Below are 20,543 nucleotides of genomic sequence, written 5' to 3' on the forward strand. Positions count from 1 at the left end.
ACTTGTTTTCATTAATTTGGATAACTGTGTTTCACATGCGAAGTTGTGAGTGCAATGGTTTTACGCATTTATTGATGTATGAAAATTGTTTTAATAATATGTTTTTATTATTTCAAAATAATAAATTATAACTATAATACAATAAAGTATTTCGTGTATGGTATAATTAACCCAAACCTATTATGTCTCTGATAACATTTTACGGTAGCCCATAGTTTTAATTTAAATAGTTTAAACAGCATAAGTAAATAATTACAACGTCTGTCACTAAAAAATTGCAATTATTTTTAAACGTTATTCTTTTAATAAATTTAAACTTGATTAAGGTACGACAAATGTGTTATTAATTTAAAAATCAAACGTATCGAACAGTGGGCATTTTAACAACATCCATAAAATGCAAAATCAGTTTATATCGTACCGGCAAGAAGTCTTTTAAGTCGGTCAAAAAGTCTTCGAATTTCTTAATGAATCTTCTTATCAAACTGTTGGTAGCCGGTTCATCAACGTTGATACCGAGCCGATCGATTCGGCTTGTGCTGGTCCCGTTTAAATCGTTCAGGATACCGTTGGCCTTTGCCTTCACTCTTACCAGAATGTCTTTTATGTCGTCGATGTTGTCTACGGTTAACATCTTGATTTCTGATAAAATTCCCACGAGAAAATCATCTTTGTACGCCGTCAATTCCAACGCGGCATAGATAACTTTTTTTAAAAAATATTTCACCAGTGTCACAGTTATGCCGTTGTGTATGGGCAAATTTTTTTCATAAACATGCAGTACAACCGAAAGGTAACAATAAATTCTAGCATCGATTATGTTGATCAACAACTGTTGGTGGACATGTCGACCGTACGGTTTGTATATCCAAGTGCGATTTTCCACAAATTCTCTGGTAGCAGATACCTCTACTTCATGTCGTTGTTTCGCCGTACTCCAGTCGACATTGGCTCCTGTTATTTGCCCAAACAACAACAGCTGTCTTTGGTCGTCCCAAAATGGTTTTAAGTATAAAAACTCTATAGTGGCATTGTAATTGGGGCCAAGTAAAACGCCTAAAAACCCTTCGGACAAACGTAAATGGCGAAACATCTTGACGTATCTTCTAGTGTTTTTCCACACAAAGTCGGATTCCATTGCAACGACAGGTAAGTATTTTTCAGCTATACAATTTTCGATGAAATCCGAAACGTCGGTTTGCAGTTGCTCGTCGTCGAACGGATTTTCGTTGATAAAAGTCGCATTGTCGTCGTACTTGCTGATGGCTATGATTTTCAAAAAATAACTCCAAAGCCATTTGCCCGTTTCAACATTTCCCAACAGCAATAAACGAACTATAATTTCGGCTTCCTTTTTAACACGTTCTATATCGTGCTGGTTACTAACGAATGGTTCTCTGCTTTTTAATTTTTCAACCAAGTCCTTCAAATGCAATATGTTTGATTTTGTGATTGCACAAAAACTGCATTTGATGTCCTGAACTTTCTTCTCGAACTTCACCTGGCTTTTTAATTTGAACGAGTAAACTTGACTACTGCCGACACTGGGCGATGACAGAATACTCCAGTATGCAGGTGTAATAACAATTCTATGTTTGTTGAATGTCTTACATTTTTTTACGGTATGTACATAGTTTTCAGGTAATGTTTTATTCAAAAATCGCATAGGATAAATCTAAAAAAATACACAGATTTATACTATAAAAATAAAATTTCAATAATTTGTATTTTTTTTTTTGGAGAAGTTGGATTTTCGTTTAATAACGCATGGTACGTGTTATTAAAAACAAAATTGTACCTTGGTCAGCCTTTTAAAAATCTACTTAGCATATTTTATCCAATGATTATTTAGCTTCAAAATAAAATAAACCCAATTTCAGTGTGTTGAGCTGTTTAATATAGTTTTTAGCTTCGACCCGGAGCTCAAAATGTATTATATTTACAATGATGTGGTGTTTGGGTTATAATTTTTTGTGTCTGGACCCACGACATCTCTCAAACTGCTGAACCGATATTTTCGTGTATAGATTAGAAATCTTACCCGGAAGGTTCTTAATTGTGCCAAAAATAATTATTTTATTTTACAAAAATGTACCGAAATTATTTTACAGATTTTAAAATAAATGCTTACCTTGTTATCAACTGATTGGATTTTTTTTATATTTGACGTTACAGCAAAACAACATAACAAAAATGCAGACATGTCAGCAATCATTGTTGTTTCTTTATATTTAATTAATAGTAAATACAAGTCTTTCGTACGATATGGTGTGACTAATACTAACCTATTATACTCGCAAAACATAAGTATTTGAACATAAGTAAATAATTTTATTCGACAACATTTGTATGAACAAATGATATTTGTCGGTTTGTTAACAGTATATTTATTATACTTAGTCTAAAAAATATGTTGCTATAATTCGACTTCTAATAAAAAAATTTATAACAAAGCTGTAATTTTACGTTGAAATATACCTATGTTCATATTTTGGATGTTTTGCTAGATTTTGGAATGCATTTTTTTTAAAGTTTTTAAATACAATGAAATATTTCTCATCTGCGTATCTATCTATAGAGTTATTATACACAAAACTCAACCTAATACTTGTTTAACACAACTTCATTAGAGTTAGAAAAAAAATATGAATTATTAAAAAGCATCTGTGCGTGGGGTATATATCTAGTTTGGTTCTGAAAACAGTTCCACAAATACTATGTTATATTGATTTCTAGTTTTACAGAAAAAAATTGTAAAATTACCAAACAATAAAAATATTTTCAATCCGTTTATTAGGTGTGCGAACAAGTGAATTCTATGTGAGTAATTTTTTAACAATTATTTTTTAAAAAAACACGAGCAAATCAATTTAAAGAGACTTTTTAAAGTTTTTAACACAATTTAGTACTTCTGTAAACACAAAAACACATTATTGTGTTATTTTAACTTAAAAACCGCTGGATTAATTTACTTGATCAGCAAGTCTATCAATCAGTAATAATTGTGTCTAGTTTGCGCTTTGTGGAGGGGAGTGTAAAATTTGAAAAGTTCACTTCTCTACTCTTAGAATAGACCCCTCCCCCCAAAAAAAATGTATTGCAAATTTTATATCTTTCAATTTTATTTGCCATAAATATTATAATAGTCTGTTCGATCCGACAATGTTATGTTGGAACATTTATTAGGTGTGCCTCTTTTAAAAACTATTTTTAAACCAAAATAATATCATTCCATTTTTTCTCAAGGAGTTGGTTTAAAAAGTGCTTAGCTCAGACTGTGCTTGGTTTGGACTGTGGTGTTTTTTAGCTTCACTTAACATTCTACATATTTGTATAAATTTACTGCCTTTTAATCGATTGCAAAACATGCTGTTACGGGTAACAAAAAAATACATTTGCGCCCCTTCCAAAAATTAAAATAAATATATAAATATGGCTTGTATTAGCTTGTATAGAGTCGTAATAATTGTTCGATTAAATACTTTTTAAACTTCAATTGCACATTTTTAAATAAACAATACAAAAAAAACCTAGTTCTTTTCCAATTCTAGTTAGTCGTCTAAATACATTTTTATATTAACATAACAAATTATTATAGATTAAATAACGAAATATTATTGTTTTAATCTATGAAATTATGAACAAAAAGTATTCATTCTAAAATTGCTAAAATACATAAAATTCAATAACAATTTGTTGAGATAAGGTATTCGCAATAATATGTACTATGCATATATTTTTAAACCATAATTTACGGATTACAGTACACTTAAGGTTTTCAAGATTTACATAACAAATTATAACTTAAGACATTTCTAAAAACAAATTAGTTTTTTATTGCAAATACAAAACAAATCATAAACAGGTAAAAAGGTCGACTAACGTAAGGAATTATTCAGCTCCGTATCCGGTTCCGTTCATATAAAATGCCAAAAAATGTTTGAACACTTCGGGATTGTAATCTTCCAAGACTGGTATACCTTCTTCGTAGTTACAATTTGTATACAAATTCATTAACGGTGCTTGCCAGTAAGCATTTCTTTTCTCGTTGTCTTCAGGACCGGCCAAGCTGTTCAGCTGGAAAACGGAAAAATGGAACCAACTGGCATTAGTGTGAACACACTGAAGAGTAATGGGTTCTGGTAAATCAACAACATCTTCTCCGAATTTCGATTTTGCATTGGCAACTGCAAACGCGTAACACTTCATAAGCGAACGTCCGAGGATTTGCGATTCTACTACAGGCGTCTCATACAGATTCTTTACTTCGGTGTCATCAAAATGTACAAATACCGTGTGAATATTATTAAATTTACCATCTATAGGTGAAATAAATTCATTTTTTTTGTAAATATTATATTCTTCTAAGGACACCTTGCAATCAAAAGGATAAATATCGGGTAAATCACCAGTTGCGTTATCCAAATATGAACCTAACGGAGTGTCAGATAAGAGTAACAGATTGGCATTCAAATTAAGACTCACATTTGCATTTCTTTGAATCGGTACTTTGAAAAAAACATCTCTAGCTATAACCCTGCTAGAACACATACTCCCAGCGCTCGATTCGCATAACTGTAATAGTCTACTGGTTAATAGTTGGTTGCGTCGCTTTGCAGGTACACCGTAGTCTCTGGGATATTTCCATGCTGGCCTCTCTTTATCCTTCTTTATGGGTAACTTTTCTTGTACGGCGTCAAACAATACGGAAGCGCTAATAATTTTTTGTACACGTTCATCTTGGTTGGGAATTTTGTACGCACCATATAATTCCTGCACATGCTGTGGCAAAGCATTATCGGGTTCAACAGTATTAGTAAATACTTTAGCTTGATCGAGGCCGTGAACCAGTACATCTTTGTCACGGTATACAAAGCAAGGGTCGTCGTTCCATAACGGATGGGTATGATCTTTTTTTTGCGGCAATTCACACGGTCCAACAATATTGTCGAATATCTGCTTGACGTCCATCTTTTGAGCTTCTAATATAGGCTCTTGTATAAATTCCAGGGCATCCACAACAGGAATATTTTTAGCAGCGAGAACTTTAAAAGCATTCGTTTCGACAACAGCCTTCTTCCGTTGGGCACGCCATTGCCACTGTATTAAACGCCCAATGTGTTGTTTATACAAAACCTGAGTGATTTTCATAACTAACACTTATTGTCTACGGTTTTTTTTATTTAACACAAACTAATAACACTATTCAAACAAAAATGTTCAAAAATAATTTTAGAACATAATATTGTACAACTTTAAAATTGATACCGTGATGTAGTGATAACAACTCTTAACCTCATAGTTCTTATCAAGTAACAAGCCGGGCCTTGTAATGAATAGGCATGGAAGAAAAACTCATATACCAATCAACGTTTTTCATTTCATTGTTAACATTTAAAAATAAAATGTTTTTTTGTGAACATAATTTAGGTATTAGTTTTTCTCCAATAAAAAATTTAAAAACCAAAACAAACCAAATTTTTTGGTTATTATAATTTCCACTAATATTTTGTAACATTTGTTTTTTTTTTCCATTGAGAGAAACCCAAGAGACGGGAGTATTTAACTGCAAACATTTAAAGCGAAGTATAACGTTCTTTTAAACCGATTTTAAATCCTCTTGTTCAATTATAATAAACAAGATAACACACATAATAATTGTAAAACCAATACTTCCTCGTATTCGCGTCAGAGCTAAAAAAATAAAGTTTTGTTTAAAAAAAAAAGAGCTTTTAATAAATATATAAATATATGTATTCTGGATTATACCTCTATTAAAACTCTTAAAAACCAATCTGATCAGTCCCATACAACTCTAGATGCATAAAATATAAACAAGACAATGCGCAATATTATTGTATCAGTTGTTTATACCAAATTACACTTAGAAATAACTAGGTAATGATAACTACATAATATACACAACTCAACCATTATTTGCCTATGCACAGTACAATAAGGCACAATTTTAGTAATGCAAGTTCTACCAATTATTACAAAATATTAATAGTTTTATTTACTCAAACATTACCAAAAGTATTAATTAGTTTACATTATGAGAACTTTATCTGATAAATAAATGGTGATATTAAAGTATCATCATACTGTTATTATTATAACATAATAACAATAACAATAAATACCTCTATTTATATTTGCCTTGTTAAAAACCTTAATCGTGACTGGTAAAATCTGATTACTAATAAACTTTTAACTATCATCATAGATATATTGTACTTAAATATCATACTGAAAATGGCCCAAATGTCTCTACGTGTTTAGAAATAATTTAAATAAAGTTTGCTTTTATGTGGTAATAATAAAGTATTCTGTATTATGTTTATATCATAATAATATTATTATTACTTAGAACTAATATCTAAAAAAATTCTTACCTTTTTATTTTCAGTTAATTTACTAAATTTGCACGTCAGTTTTTATTATGGAAAATCAGTTTTTTGCATTATATATTATTATAACCACTTTTGTATTTTATTATAACAACTAATTTTACACACTTTTACTAATAACATAAATATATTTTAATGATTTTGAGAAGGATGTAACTTGTATACATTATATTAGGGTGGTTCTTACTTGCACGATTTCTGAAATTCAAGCATTGTGTACTTCACAACTCTATCGAAATAATTAAATTAGATTTTAGAATAAAAATCATTTATTTTTCATAAAAAAAAATTCATACCAAATTTTCGATTCCTTAGTTCCATTATTAAAGGTTTATTAAAAACGGTTTGATTTAGAAATATATTTTAATATCAATAACCCTGAACTAAATTATTAATAAAAAAAAATTAAAAGAATATAAATACTAGCACGGTGAATTTTCATTTTCCAGTAGAATCATTATGAAGTAATATCGAGTGCTCACTTTAAAACATTAAAACAGTGACACCAACACTAGAACGCGAAGAATCTAACATTTTTTTTTTACTAAAAAGTAGCACTGATCCCGACGGTTTCATATTAAATGAATTTTTGTCGTCAATTATTTAGCTTTGCAGTAGAATAATTAAATTAAAATAGGTAAATTGCGTGTATTTTAAACAGAAAACTTTTTCTCGTTACAATTTACAGCGAATGGTTGGGATTGGATTAGAAAATTCAAAGTAGGCTTACATATTTTTTTTTGAATCGAGTAGGGTGGCGGCAAAATTTAAATCCAAAAATCGTGCAAATAAGAACCACCCTAAGATATAATATATCGTTAACTGGTAGATAAGAATAATAAACATGGAATATAAATAATAGCTGGTCACTAAATATATTATCATACATTATAGAGATTTTATGAATAACTTACTCTGTTTGTACGAGAATTGCCACCGAAATTGAAAAAAAATCAGTCCTAGTAATATAACTACATTAATGCGAAACGCTTTATGTTAATGAAATCACGTCTATTTTAAGATGTATTTCTTATTACAATTATTATTATATTTTAAACTACCGCTCATAAATATATTACTGATAAGCTATATGCGTTAATCTTGTATCAAAATAAAAAAATGAATGTACATTAATAGGTCTATATTGTGTAAAAACTTAATCCATTAACTTTTAATGAATTACAGCCTACGGGTAAAGAATTGTGAGTAATAAACTGTTATCATTTCTAAATTCATCTGCTTCGATAATATATAATATACATACATATACTTAAGTATTGAACTACTGTTGTGAAATATTAAATATATGAAATAGGTAAAATTTCGAAATCTAATATGTTCTGTGTTCACTATCACATCATTAATAGTAATATTACTCTATGTAAAAGAAGTCCTAATATTATGTTTTTAGATCTGTAGGTAGAGTTTTAAAGAAACTTATTTTTACCACTCAAACGTCATGCCCTGTCTGTAATATTAAATATATACATATATTTTAATCTTAAAAAACCTTGACCACATATTAATTTTTTCAACAGTTCAATCAATAATAGTTTTTTAAAATGTAAAACATCTTTTGACACTTACATTTAAAGAGAACAAATATACCTACATTTTAAGATAATTATGTTTTAAAACCTGGTTAAATTTGTTGCTATTGTTTAATTAACTAAAATTGAGATATATAATAATCTTAAACTGTTCAATAATAGTTTTATAAAATAATAATTATAATTGTTTAAGCCTCTCTTTTATAAATTGCATGCATTAATAGTTATTTTTGGGTTTTTTTTTTATTATATAACATATTAAAAAAAAATGTATTTTTTTACCAAATTAACTTTAACTCAATGACAAATGCTCATTCGTGTTTTAAGTGAATTTTTTTTCATAACCTGTTATTTACAAATGTATTTGAAATTATTTTTGGGGAAGTTTTTCAAATTAAAATAACATTTGATTTATTATTTAAATACTTTTATAAATACATTTTCGTTTTTATTAGTTTTTTGAATTTTTACAAATAAAATAATTTAAATAATGCCAAGGTTTGAACTACTGTATACTTCATACTTTTCTGTGATTTTTTTTTTGGTAACGTTTCTGTCAATCTTTTAAAATTATTTTTGGAAACGCCATTGAGTGTTTTAATTTATGCTCTGACCTTTGAGTCATAAATGTATTTATAAATGATACATTAACGACTATTAATCATGAAATGTACCTACGCCGGTGTGTGTATTTTAATCCAATTTCAATAAAAATATAATTATATTTACGTATAGTTAAATGTGTAAGCTTTAGAATTGCAGTGCACTACGCCTTTTCCAATAACAATAATATTTAAATATGTACTAGAAATTGTACATTTCTAACCTCGATTCTCGCTAATCAATATGTTGCTATAAGTTTCTAAGAACGGAGATGAAAGGATAGGAATAAAAAAAAAACATTTGGTAATCATACTATAAAGTCGGTAATTGCATATTAATAGATATTACCGTTTACCTACATTGTAAAAGTTTATTATCAGAGGATTTCACATAATCTGCGCACTAAAAGATGGTAATGTGTCACAACAATTTGTATACATTTACAGTGACCTACACAGTTATTATACTTGTGTAAAAATATTAAATAGCCAACGTCTTCATTCTGGTAAATGCCTAAAGCCTACAACGTACCTACCACGTTCCAAGTTATTGTGCAGACTCTGTAAAGACAGGTGCTGAAAAAATATAAACGTCTGAAATGTCAAGGGCCGGTTCATAATATGTAAAAAAAGATACACCACTAACCTACAGAATTTCCGGCTCAAGGTCACTATTAATAAACTATCCGCCGTCTCGATTGTATAATACCTACATATTTTTTTTTTTTACCCGAATATCACAAATAGTTTATGCGGTTTGTCGCATGTACTTGATCAGTAAAAAAAAAAAAAACTGGTCGACAAACTGGTTTTATGCTGAAAACGCAGCTGGAAATTATTAAAACACATTGCTCGAGTGGGCCGCGGTGGGGTTATGCGCGGTACACATAGTATGCGGATTGGGGCAGCAGAGTACCTATATATACCGTACAGGATTTAAGATTGGATATCAGTGATTTGCAGTCATCACGTCTTGCTAAAAATACCTTTGAGTTCTAACCCGAAAACACCTCTCAACCAAACATCATCATGTACAAGTTAATGGTAAGTTTTTGCCGGCGGTTTGGTTTTATTTTTGAAATTTTTTTAATTAGTAAAAATGTGCATTCTTCTTTAGTTGTTGCTCGTCGCCGCCATGGCCCTCATCGCCGCCGTCTCCTCCCAAGTCATCTACACTTACCCGGCCACTTACCCGTCCGTGTACACTTACCCGCAGTACCAGACGTACAACTACCCGTTGACTTACCCGATTGTCTACCCGCTGCTCCGCCGATAGACCCGCACGAGTCGCACACATACTTCCACGAAGCAAATACACACGACAACAACTGATAAGTGTCTGTAACACTTACTCAAGTCATGTACTTCACCGCCGCGGCTTCCTGGATCTTTCTTCGCTCAACGTTCTTACTTACACAGCACGAGTCTTTATCAATTTCATAAAATGACATCTTCACAACACACCTTCTATTCTGTACTGTTTATTTATTTTTAATATTCAATTGCTCTGAAAATAAACTATTGTTTTTTTTATCAGTACCTAAAAAACACGTTTGATTTGTTTTTTCCACCAACACTTATTACCAATACCTTACACTTATGGTTATCTATAGGTACCCTCTGCGTATACGGCCATATTGAGAACAGTCTATAAAAAAGTGACAGCGTTGTTAAATTATTTAAAAATTTGGTTTTGGTTTATATTGTAAGCGATCCTTTTTGGATTGTTTTACTTGTGGATAGTTCTGAAATAAAATGATGACGAAACTTTAAAATGATAAAATGATTACCTGGCCAGGTAAAATAAATGGTAAAAGTTAATAAGTATTTTTAAATTTACACGACTTTTGTTTTGCTCTTATTAATAATATTTACTATCGACTGTTTATTTAAAAATAACTTGTATGGTCATTCTCATCACTTTTGATTGAACATTGGGGTTGTAGTTTAACAGCACTACAATTTTAAGCCAAGCTACATAATATGTACTTAAATGTTGAGCAAACAATTGATGAGAAAGGCAGTAATAGGCATTTTTTAAATTTAATTCACGACCCGTCTTACTACAGAGACATGGTAAAATTATTATTAAATGTTAACAAAATTAATGTTAAATGTTAATTTAATCTGAGACACATCTTGTTTTCTAAAACATGTCTTACAAGAATAGTAAAACATTAAATAAAACAGTGCATACAGTAAAGATGTATTCTAATTTCTCATATAAGTGTGGTAACGTTTTTTCTAGTAATGCTTTATAGTTTGAGCAGATGAACCCTTGTAGATTACAGTACAGGGTGAAATGCTAAATATACTGTAGTTTTTGAAGATACTTGAATCAATGTTAGCATTTTCAGCTTTAATCTGAAGACCAACTACTAGGGCGGCAATATTTAAGAGGACGCCAAATTGTTTAACTTTTAAAATAATATCGCCATAAATATGAAAATCAATTTATGGCGAGGCAAATCTTTAAACCTCACCATTCAGGACCTCAATGGGCTATTTAAAAGAAATCAAAAAATGTATTAAAACAGAAGTAACTATAATATGGAAGGGCGTGGGGTTTATAAGAGACTACTACAGGGAAGAAAACGCATTTAGGGGATGCTGACGGCCATTGCTGCAGTTTCCCCTCGTCAACTGATGTTTTTACACCGCAATCAGAGGAGTTATATACATATATAATATTGTTTGTACACATACAAGCGCGCAGGGTAACCAATAGACAGTGTACATTTCCCGAAGTCATACTACCTAGTAGGTACTCGTTTAAAATTTACAAAAACGAGACAATTTTTTTTTTTTACTAACATCTTACATATACAGATCACATATCGAATACATTTACCGAAAAACCATTTAAAACCACTGCTCGGTGCTCGATGCCGTCGGACACAGAACACCGGATGAGGATGAAAAAAAATTACTAATTTGTAATTATACTACTTTATTTTTAAATTACATAGGTATAGCTGCAATTTGCAAAGGAAAACAATGTCTAGTACATTGTTATGTTTATCGAGATCAGCGAGATCGGTTGGCTACACTGCGCGGACCAAACCGAGGGACCGACGCCGCTTCAAGCCGTCCGGCGTTTTGCGAGAATCGTGTCTCGGTCCTCGGCTAGTGTCTCTTTCAGCGGTCGACCATTATTTATTAAAATATTGAGTGTATCTTTGAATTTTTTTATTTTTTATTTTTGAAATTTATCCAAAGATCAAGACGTGCAATTTTTCTCAGTGTGGGCTCGTTTACGGTTTGTCGCCGAAACGCTGTAATCGTGTATACTATAATGTCTACCAATATTGGTACTCGTCGTGTGAACACACACACACGGTCGACTGTTATCGATGCTCATCTCTGGCGAAAAGTGAAAACCGCCGGCACAAGCGACAGAACACATGTGGTGCCGAATTACATCAACTACATAAAAAAAATAAATCTTCATTAAACCGGCGATGGCGATGGTACGTGCACATAAACACTCAATAATTAATTCGGACAAATCTCCCCCGGGAAACTTGTGATAATAATATGCCGGCATCTAAAACGCGCGACCGGTTCGAACGGGGCTAAACTGCTAGAATTTTGAGATTGGCCGTGTTTTGCTATATTTTCAACCGAACATTAATCATTCCCATTCATTTAATTTGCTTCACTCGTTGTGCATCGCGTCTGGTGTTTTCAAGTGACGCTGGCCGCCGCCGCATTATTGATTTTCTTGGACCCCTTCCCAAGTATTTGTTTGTGTCTGCTGTCTGCATCATAATGTATTTTCATTTTCTAACCGCATATAACCTTAGACCTTCCCAAACGTGTATTTCGCCGTCGTTTTCATTCGCACAGTTTGAAAAATCAATATTTTACTATGCGAATATTAACAATATAAACTAGTTTTTAAAATGTATTCTGTTGCATAATGTTTGTTAACATGTTTACACTGTCATGTGCTTTTGACGGCCACCTAACTTGTTTCATTCCAGACTGGAATTATATAATTTTTTATACAAAATTATGTAGACGGATGTCAAAATTTACCCATTTCCTTTTTTTTTTTTTTTTTTTTGAAACCTAATCGGTGTTATTGATGCCCAACTTGTATTGTTCCTCTGTTAATAACTGCTGATTTTGTTTTGTTCTACTTGCCATTAAGTATGGCAACAGTGGTTTTTTTAATTTTAATTTTACTATATTGTACGCATTGTGCGTTATACATTTTTATAGGATTTTTTTTTTGTTGCCAATGATGTCTGTGTGTAAATTAGACTTATGGCTGTTTAAGAGTTGATAGTCCATGAATTTTTTTTTTTAATTTTAAAGAATGAATGTCGATGGTAGTTACGTAGTGTGGCAAATATTATATGTTTAATGCCGGTAAATATTTGAATAGCCATCGTTGGGAACTATAGATACATTTCATTTGTTTATTGCACAGATTACCTCTCTGTTAAATACGATTTCCTGTATTTTGCAAGACCATTTTATTTTATTAATTTTAACAGCATTTATACTCAATTTTTGTAATTTCCTTTGCTTATTTTTTCCTAGAGAATACGCTATAGTCCTATCAGGTTGACTGTATATATTGAATAGTAAAAAATCGCCGCGTGGTCTTTGCCCATTGAATAACAAAATAAATATTCAATCAAAATGAATGTTTACCATTCTGAGTGAGTGGGTTAACTGAATGAATCAAGTACCTACTTGTGTCAAACACCATCTTCAAATTCACTTGTAACATGTTAATTAACATAGTTATAATATAAACTTAAGCTGTTAGTTATAAATTACAATAACTTATATGACAGCTGCTGATTTAAATAAACACTTGAGCCTGGAATTAAAATAACCTCTTTTTTTTATTTCAACTTAAGTATGGTAAATATTATTTATTTACATTATAAAACGTATTTTGGTGAATAGTAAAATTTTTTTGAAATGCATCGATAATCGAAGAAGAACAACAACAAAAATTAACATAACAATCGGTAGTTTCCGCAGCGTATTTTGGAATTTATTTTGTATAATTATTATAAAATAAAACATAATATTCAAAAACACATACAATACATCTAATTTTCATATTTTTTTATATTCTAAATGATATATTTTACCAGTGACGCAAAGCTGAGAAAATCGTATTAGGTAAAAAAATGTTCAAATGAATTATAAAAAAAAAAATGATTTACCTTAAATGTATTTTTTATCACTGAATAATATTAAAAAAAAGTAAAATTATATGTTCTATTAAATGTAGGGAACGTGTTTAAATTATTAGCATTGATTATAAATTATCAATAATTAGTACTAGTAGATATTTAGTTTATAATCTAGTGTTATTATGTTTAACAGTTATAACATAGCTGTTAGTGTCAACGTTTCCAAGTCAAAAGAGCGTAATTGACATTTTACATTATTCTCTATTTATTGTTTTTACTATCACTATCAATTAAAATTTACAATTAAAAAAAAAAAAAAGTACACACACACATATATATATATATATATAATATAAAAGTATAATTTTAGGATCTGGTTGAGCCGCATTGTTCATTTTTTTTATTAAAAATCTATTATGACATCTAAAGTAATGTTTTTAAAAAATTATGGTAAGAACAAGCTAAAATCTGTGTCTCAAAACTAAGTCCAAATAAATATTCACAGGTTATTCCAGTTCTACATAAAGAACCCGAGTTTTTATCAAGCCATACAATTTGTGTTCCTATTATAATTTATTTAAAGTTACCGTTATGCGACTTAACGCTCGACCATATCCGAGGTACAGAAATGAGCGGTTGAAAATTATGTTTTGTTCTTCTAAAATAATGTTTTCATGAACTATTATGTATCTTCCAAGTTTTCAAAATCTGTGCTGTGGTTTTTGAAATTTAGTTGTACACTTCAAGAATTGTTATTTTAAACTAACAAATGCTACCTACTTTTACATAATTTTATATTGTTATAGCTGTGAACCTAACGTTTGTGTTCCTGTTAATTTAAAACATGGCATTAATTATTGTAATTAATGTGTACTTTTTTTATTTTTCAGATTTAATAGCTGTTCATAAATGTTTTGGCGACCGCATTTCTTAAAAATATTCAATAGAAGAAAAAAAGGGTAGGTAATTAATATTATTCTAGTATTATTTTTTTTTAAACTTCTAATATATATTTTTTATTTTTTAAAGAGAACCACTATTACCTGGATTTGATGATGCCAAATGGAACAACTTGGAACACAGTTATTGTTTGTGAAGTCAGATGAATTTGTGTAGTATTTTCATTTGAGTAAGGTAATTTTTAATAATTATTGAAATATATATATAAAGTGTGTTTTAACCATAAAAATACTTATTGTATTTTAAAAACTACTCAAGGGTCACCGGTGATTAACATACTATACAAATTAATATGAATAAAAAATATCATGTTCTTTAATTTCATTATTTTCTTAAAACATATATTGGGCAAAAAGTTTCTGTGGGTTGGCACGACAGTGAGATGATGTATGTTATCAAGGATGTTAAAAAACAATTCACATTAGTGTTTTATCAGTGTAAAAATATTATATTTAACGATAAATCATGTTTTATATTTTATTTAATATATAGTTTTACTAGTAATATTAGAAGTAGTAAATAATGTGGTTGAAATCTTGTACATGAGCTGTATGAAATAGGAGTCGATTTTTGATTGATAGCAAAAGAAGAATGTCTGGTCGAGTTCCTGTTAAAAAAAAAAATATATATATATTAATTATCAAATTTCTTAAGTTCTACTTTCTTTCTTGACTTTACCCAGACAGCAAAATGTTTAATATTTTCAAAATTACTGTCAAACATGTTTTCAATAATTTTGAACAATTTTATATTAATGTTTGGTGCAAAATTCAATGCCAATAAAATGTTGTTTAAATAGTATTTTGTTGAAACGTTTAATTTTGTGCCATAACATTGTTGTATATATTTTTTTTAAATATTAACTTCTGTCTTGGAAATAGTTATTGTAAAACTTACCATTTTTTTTATTTTCAACGACGTAGAAGGTAAGGGTATGCTCCAAATCTGTAGTTGTATGTCAGCGGGTATGTGTAGCCGTACGGGTTGTAGTAGTTGGTCGGGTAAACAATCAATTGGGCGGAGGCGGAGCTGATGAAAGCGAGGGCGATAGCCACCAAAAGCAAGATCTGTGCATAGGGGAAAAAAACAAAGCACAAATTGTTATTTTTAACACTGATAAATGTATTATTTTTATTAATAATAATAATAGACATGTTTTACTTACCACAAGTTTTGACATTTTGTTAGGGTTTTTTTGTTTTGTTTGTGTAAAACGTGTACTGAGACTCGAGTGGTTGTCGAATGTATAATAATTATTTCAGTTCTGCTTCTTTATATACTATGTGCAATATTTTCATTCTAGGTGGTAATGCAACACCAAGAGGGGATTGCAGTGGTGGTTCTCTTGTGGGAGACAACATCCGCTGTGACCAGATTAAACAAGTTATCCTCTAAAAAACAGGTATACATTTTAGTGGGCTTAATATGTTCTAATGTTTTGGTTTCATTATGTATTCTATTGATCTATAGTATACTTATTGTTTAATAGTAAATATTTTAAAGTCCATGGGCCTAACGTGTATAGTAAGCACGCATTCGGTTTTCGAAACGCCATTAGTACATTGCCTATGAAAAAATTTAACGTGTGTACGACACACGTTAGATGTAAAACGAGCCGTAGACACAAAGTAATATGTACCTACAAATACTTTTATGTTTTACACATCTAATTTAAATACCATTCTAAATGTATTTAAATGCCATTTGTGATTTGGTCAAATTTGCTTAAAACGCAAATTTGACTAGGTGTTCTATGTATTTACATTTATATTAAAAATAATGTATAATTATAGTTAACGTTTAATCCTTTGACGAGTAATAAAGGTATACCAACTATTGAAAACATTTCAAAACCAGAATTTACGTTATTTGTTATAACTAAAACAATTGTTAATAAGAATGAATAATACTTGAATATTTCTAGTTTGAACTTTTAAAGAAAGAGAAATTAATTAAAAGCATTCTAAAGTAAAATTGTGCCTTTTGGAAAGGAATAAACGTTTTGTTCCAGTAACAATATTTTATATCGTTCCTTAAGGTTTAAAATATAACTTTAAAATCAGTTATATCAATATTTGAAGAGTGAAAGTGTCAAACGTTTCAAGTGCCAAAGTATAAAAATTGTAAATAATTTGATTTGTATTTTATTCATTACCGGAAACAATTTTGTAAATTTTTCAAGTAAAGAATAGTTATTTATAAAAAAAAAAAACAATCATATTTAAAACTCAAAAATATGCTAGGTGTTTTCGGTAATGAATAAAATTCAAATCAAATTATAAAGTTCAATTTTTATACTTTGGCACTTGGAATGTTTGACACTTTCACTCTTCATTTATTAAAAAATAAACTAAATTTTGGCTTGGTAACACGTCTTCAATCTCTGATTTATAATCTATCTAATAGTCATTGTAGAGAAAATAAAATTTGATATTTTGTTTTCTTTGTTTAGCGTTAGATAAGATTTTAAATTTTTTATGAAAAAACTTTTGTTACATTTAAATTAAATGAGAAAAATATAGCTCTATTGTAGTCAATGTTAAACAATTTTCTATTATGAATAATAATGATCCAATGGAAAAGACAAAAATGTATCTAAGGATGTAAATATTGCATTATTTTACGTCAATTGCATTTTTTAATGTGATTTTGTGATTAAACAAGACCATTTATCACAAATAGTAATATAATATCAAATTTAGTCATTTTTATAATATTGTTTTTGTCGATCACTAATTTCATGTAGGTAATTTTAATTTTTGTCTATAATTGAAATTAAAGTTTGTATTGTGAAGTATTACTGTTTGTTATAATTGCTTCAAAAATTTTATTTGAAATATAAATAAACAACTGGTTAGGAGGATGTTGTACCGCTTACTTATTTAAGGGATCGAGAATGGCCAAACGGTCCGTCAACGCTTAGACTACAGAGAATATTTTATTATTATATAGTACAAAAATCGCCATAAATCAGGTAGCAGATATGAACTGAAGTCCAAATCAACAAAATAAATATCGATAATAAAGTACATATAATATTTGTATTTTATATCATTCTTTGATGTGCAAAAATATATATTTAACACTTCAATTTAAAAAAAAAAAATGTATTTAAGAATTTTGTCATTATTACAACTTGCCGAGTTCTTATTTTAATATTAACTTGAATTTTTTTTTTTATAATGTCCTAACCGAGTAACTATTTAGAACTCGAGGTTAGCCACGCTGTATGATCTTAATTTGATTAATTTATATTAATTTTCATTTTATTTTAGTCAATTTGTTTGTAATGTACTATTAAATTTCTAAATTGAATGTTGGAGACTATACCTACAATTGGATAGGCATTTCCCTTATGATTTTTTACTTTTTCCAATTTGATAAATAGAAATTCGCCAATTGATCTTCTTGTCTTGTCCTAATTTTTAATCCACGGCATTACATTTTTGTCTATTAAACGGTTGTTTAATGAAACAGGGGAATGAATGGTTTCATACAAATAGCCATATTCATAGACAATAGAGCAAATTGATTTCATAATTTCACAACACCTACAGAGATAATACAGTAAATTTCATTGTGTGCGCTCTGAGAAGGTAATATGGTAAAATGTTGGGGGAAAAAACAATTTGATCTATTTTTGGGGAAACTTGTTTACAAAACAAATTTTGCGAGATAACGTTTCAAAAACAAATTTCCTGTTTCGCGAATCGAATTTCTTTAATACTTTGGTCTTGATGGTGTGTACAAATTTAACTATTGAACCTAATCTAACAATGTACAAGTTTTAAAATGTGGAAGACACGGTTGAAACGCGAATCAAGTAATATAGTCTTCATGCAAATATAACTGAGAATTGCCTACTTAAAAACTAAGAGGGTTATGTAATTGGGACGACTTGTTCTTACTATGAAAATGTTCATAATTCTATTCTCAATACCACCGGTTTCGTTTTAGGTAAGCTATTGGCCGTCGCTGGGTCTTAAATATTGTTATTGACCTAGGTGTTATTATTATTATAATATCCATACTTGTTTCTTATAGTTTTCAAGATGAATGACACGGTAGGCATGTTTTTAAAGTTGACCCGACCGGTTTGACCACAACGCTATTTCTATTTAAATATCATTAATGTTGTAATAATATTGTTTAATGGGCGCGATGATATTTTTCACAATAAAACGCGACAATGACATATTTTTTTTTTAATCGGTGTTGTTGGCCGTGGTGTAGTCATTATTACTTATTTATTATATTTTTAACGTGTTCCTGAAATTTTCAATCAAATACTACCAAATAATGGCGTTTTAAAATTTAACTCGAATTTAATAGGACACCACAAAAACTACTTTTTAAAGCATATTATACTGTTTAGGCGATTGTTAAAAACTACTCAATTTAGAGCTACAAATATTTAGCAAGTTCAGATTTCCTTACCTTTTTCAAAACCCCTTAAAACTGTATCCCTTCGAAGAGTTTTTTTTCGAAAATTGTATAATTCAAAATCGATATTGAAAACTAAAATTGTATTTTTTATATTTTTAACTTGGGTGTAGACAAACATCTTCGAGACGACAGTTTTTTTGTATAATGTCAGTACCATGTTGTGCAATAAATCTGTTTATGACATTTTTACTAGGGCGGTCTTTGAAATCAAACTTGGGGAATTTATTGATTACACAACCTATCACGGTTTGAATACTTTTACAAATTATGTATACAACGTTTTAGGGAAAATCAAATAAAATTAACCGGTGCCTGAAGTTGTCAAGTCCTATTTTCAAACATACCCCATGGAATAGTTGAATCAAAAATATATTCCAACGTTATTTGTTCGAAAAATATTTTCATAAACCTAATATTTATCTTAAAGTCCGCATGTAAATAAAAGATCAAATTGATGAATGAATGTCTATAATCTATAACAACATGGTGTTTACAGAGAATGTTAATTATTGTGTTTTTTTTTGTATGTGAAATATAACAGGCGATACTTTAAGCTCGAATTTTGAGAAATATTTCTTATGCGTGACACTTCACTATTTATAACAGTCTAAATATGAGTAGCAGAGAAAAATGTAGTTAGAAAATTGACCACAATGACTTGGAAATTGCAAGTTTACAATTATTTACATTTGCCATTCTACTTTTACCGGATATTAAATTGATTTAATTACAATGTGGTTACACATTATGTATGTATGGCTCTCGGTGTAAATATTTCCATAGACATTGCCAATGCATCTAACTGCCATTAGAAATAGTCTTGTTAAATGTCACCCTGGCGTGTGTGTGTGTGTGTCGTGTTGTTAAATTTCAATAGTAAAACCACTTTTTGCGAGATAAATGATTATTGTTATATAATTATTAAATTGTTAGCCGATGACATTTTGGTGTGTCTCGTCTGCACAACTGGTTTGCAATGAAAATCGCAGAATATATTTTTTAATAGAGACAGCGCCTATCTATCGTTTGTGTGTGTGTGTGTGCAATGATGTGCCATTTGTGTAACCGTCTTCAATAGTTTATAATAATATTATGACCTCTTTTTTTTTTTTTTTGGACGAAATACCAGAAGTTCTAATGTCATCGCTTGTTGTCGGTCAATTCAATTTTTATCAAATTACCTTGGATTTGTTTCACCCAAATTGCACAATATTGTGTGTTACGTTTAGGAACTAATAAATATAATATTTGTTTTATCCAATAAATAGCGTTTTTTAAGAAGGTCGCTTGTCGTGTGTCCGAAGCCCTATTATGTGAATGCGCATTTATTTATTTTAAAACGAAATCATTCGGTTATTGCAATAAATTATTCTAATAAAATTATGGTATGATAATTACAATTTGAGGAATGTA

General features: G+C 29.7%; 2 protein-coding genes and 3 long non-coding RNA genes across 5 annotated transcripts; 2 read left to right on the forward strand and 3 right to left on the reverse strand.

Annotated features, from left to right (window-relative positions):
- Window positions 1-355: 355 nt before the first annotated feature.
- On the reverse strand, window positions 356-2,235 carry LOC126837951 (uncharacterized). Its single transcript, XM_050571973.1, has 2 exons — window positions 2,132-2,235; window positions 356-1,675 (listed from the first exon to the last, which is right to left on the reverse strand). Exons 1-2 carry the CDS (start codon window positions 2,213-2,215, stop codon window positions 356-358), a joined length of 1,404 nt encoding a protein of 467 aa, XP_050427930.1. The 5' UTR covers window positions 2,216-2,235.
- A 1,577-nt stretch (window positions 2,236-3,812) lies between these two features.
- Window positions 3,813-5,270, reverse strand: LOC126838351 (39S ribosomal protein L37, mitochondrial). The gene has a single exon (XM_050572704.1). It carries the CDS (start codon window positions 5,149-5,151, stop codon window positions 3,892-3,894), a length of 1,260 nt encoding a protein of 419 aa, XP_050428661.1. The 5' UTR covers window positions 5,152-5,270; the 3' UTR covers window positions 3,813-3,891.
- A 4,119-nt stretch (window positions 5,271-9,389) lies between these two features.
- LOC126838677 (uncharacterized) lies at window positions 9,390-10,112 on the forward strand. The gene is made up of 2 exons (XR_007685722.1): window positions 9,390-9,606; window positions 9,680-10,112. It is a non-coding gene; the product is annotated as an uncharacterized LOC126838677 (long non-coding RNA).
- Window positions 10,113-11,678: 1,566 nt separating this feature from the next.
- On the forward strand, window positions 11,679-16,419 carry LOC126838432 (uncharacterized). Its single transcript, XR_007685696.1, has 4 exons — window positions 11,679-12,032; window positions 14,615-14,683; window positions 14,754-14,858; window positions 15,988-16,419. It is a non-coding gene; the product is annotated as an uncharacterized LOC126838432 (long non-coding RNA).
- Window positions 15,112-15,989, reverse strand: LOC126838431 (uncharacterized). The gene is made up of 3 exons (XR_007685695.1): window positions 15,850-15,989; window positions 15,582-15,751; window positions 15,112-15,291 (listed from the first exon to the last, which is right to left on the reverse strand). It is a non-coding gene; the product is annotated as an uncharacterized LOC126838431 (long non-coding RNA).
- Window positions 16,420-20,543: the final 4,124 nt, after the last annotated feature.

The sequence above is a fragment of the Adelges cooleyi genome, unplaced genomic scaffold, assembly GCF_023614345.1.
Source record: "Adelges cooleyi isolate 19-005CV unplaced genomic scaffold, UGA_ACOO_1.1 ACOO_flye_CR_arks_rails_tigmint_CR_PRNA_30, whole genome shotgun sequence".
NCBI classification, from domain to species: domain Eukaryota; kingdom Metazoa; phylum Arthropoda; class Insecta; order Hemiptera; family Adelgidae; genus Adelges; species Adelges cooleyi.

What these genes read in the sequence shown, in the direction of transcription:
- LOC126838351 (XM_050572704.1), bottom strand. Translation starts at nt 5,151, where the DNA reads ATGAAAATCACTCAGGTTTTGTATAAACAACACATTGGGCGTTTAATA.
- LOC126837951 (XM_050571973.1), bottom strand. Translation starts at nt 2,215, where the DNA reads ATGATTGCTGACATGTCTGCATTTTTGTTATGTTGTTTTGCTGTAACG. An exon ending in TCCAATCAGTTGATAACAAG is followed by an intron (nt 1,676 to 2,131) that starts GTAAGCATTTAT and finishes GTATTTTTTTAG; the next exon opens with ATTTATCCTATGCGATTTTT.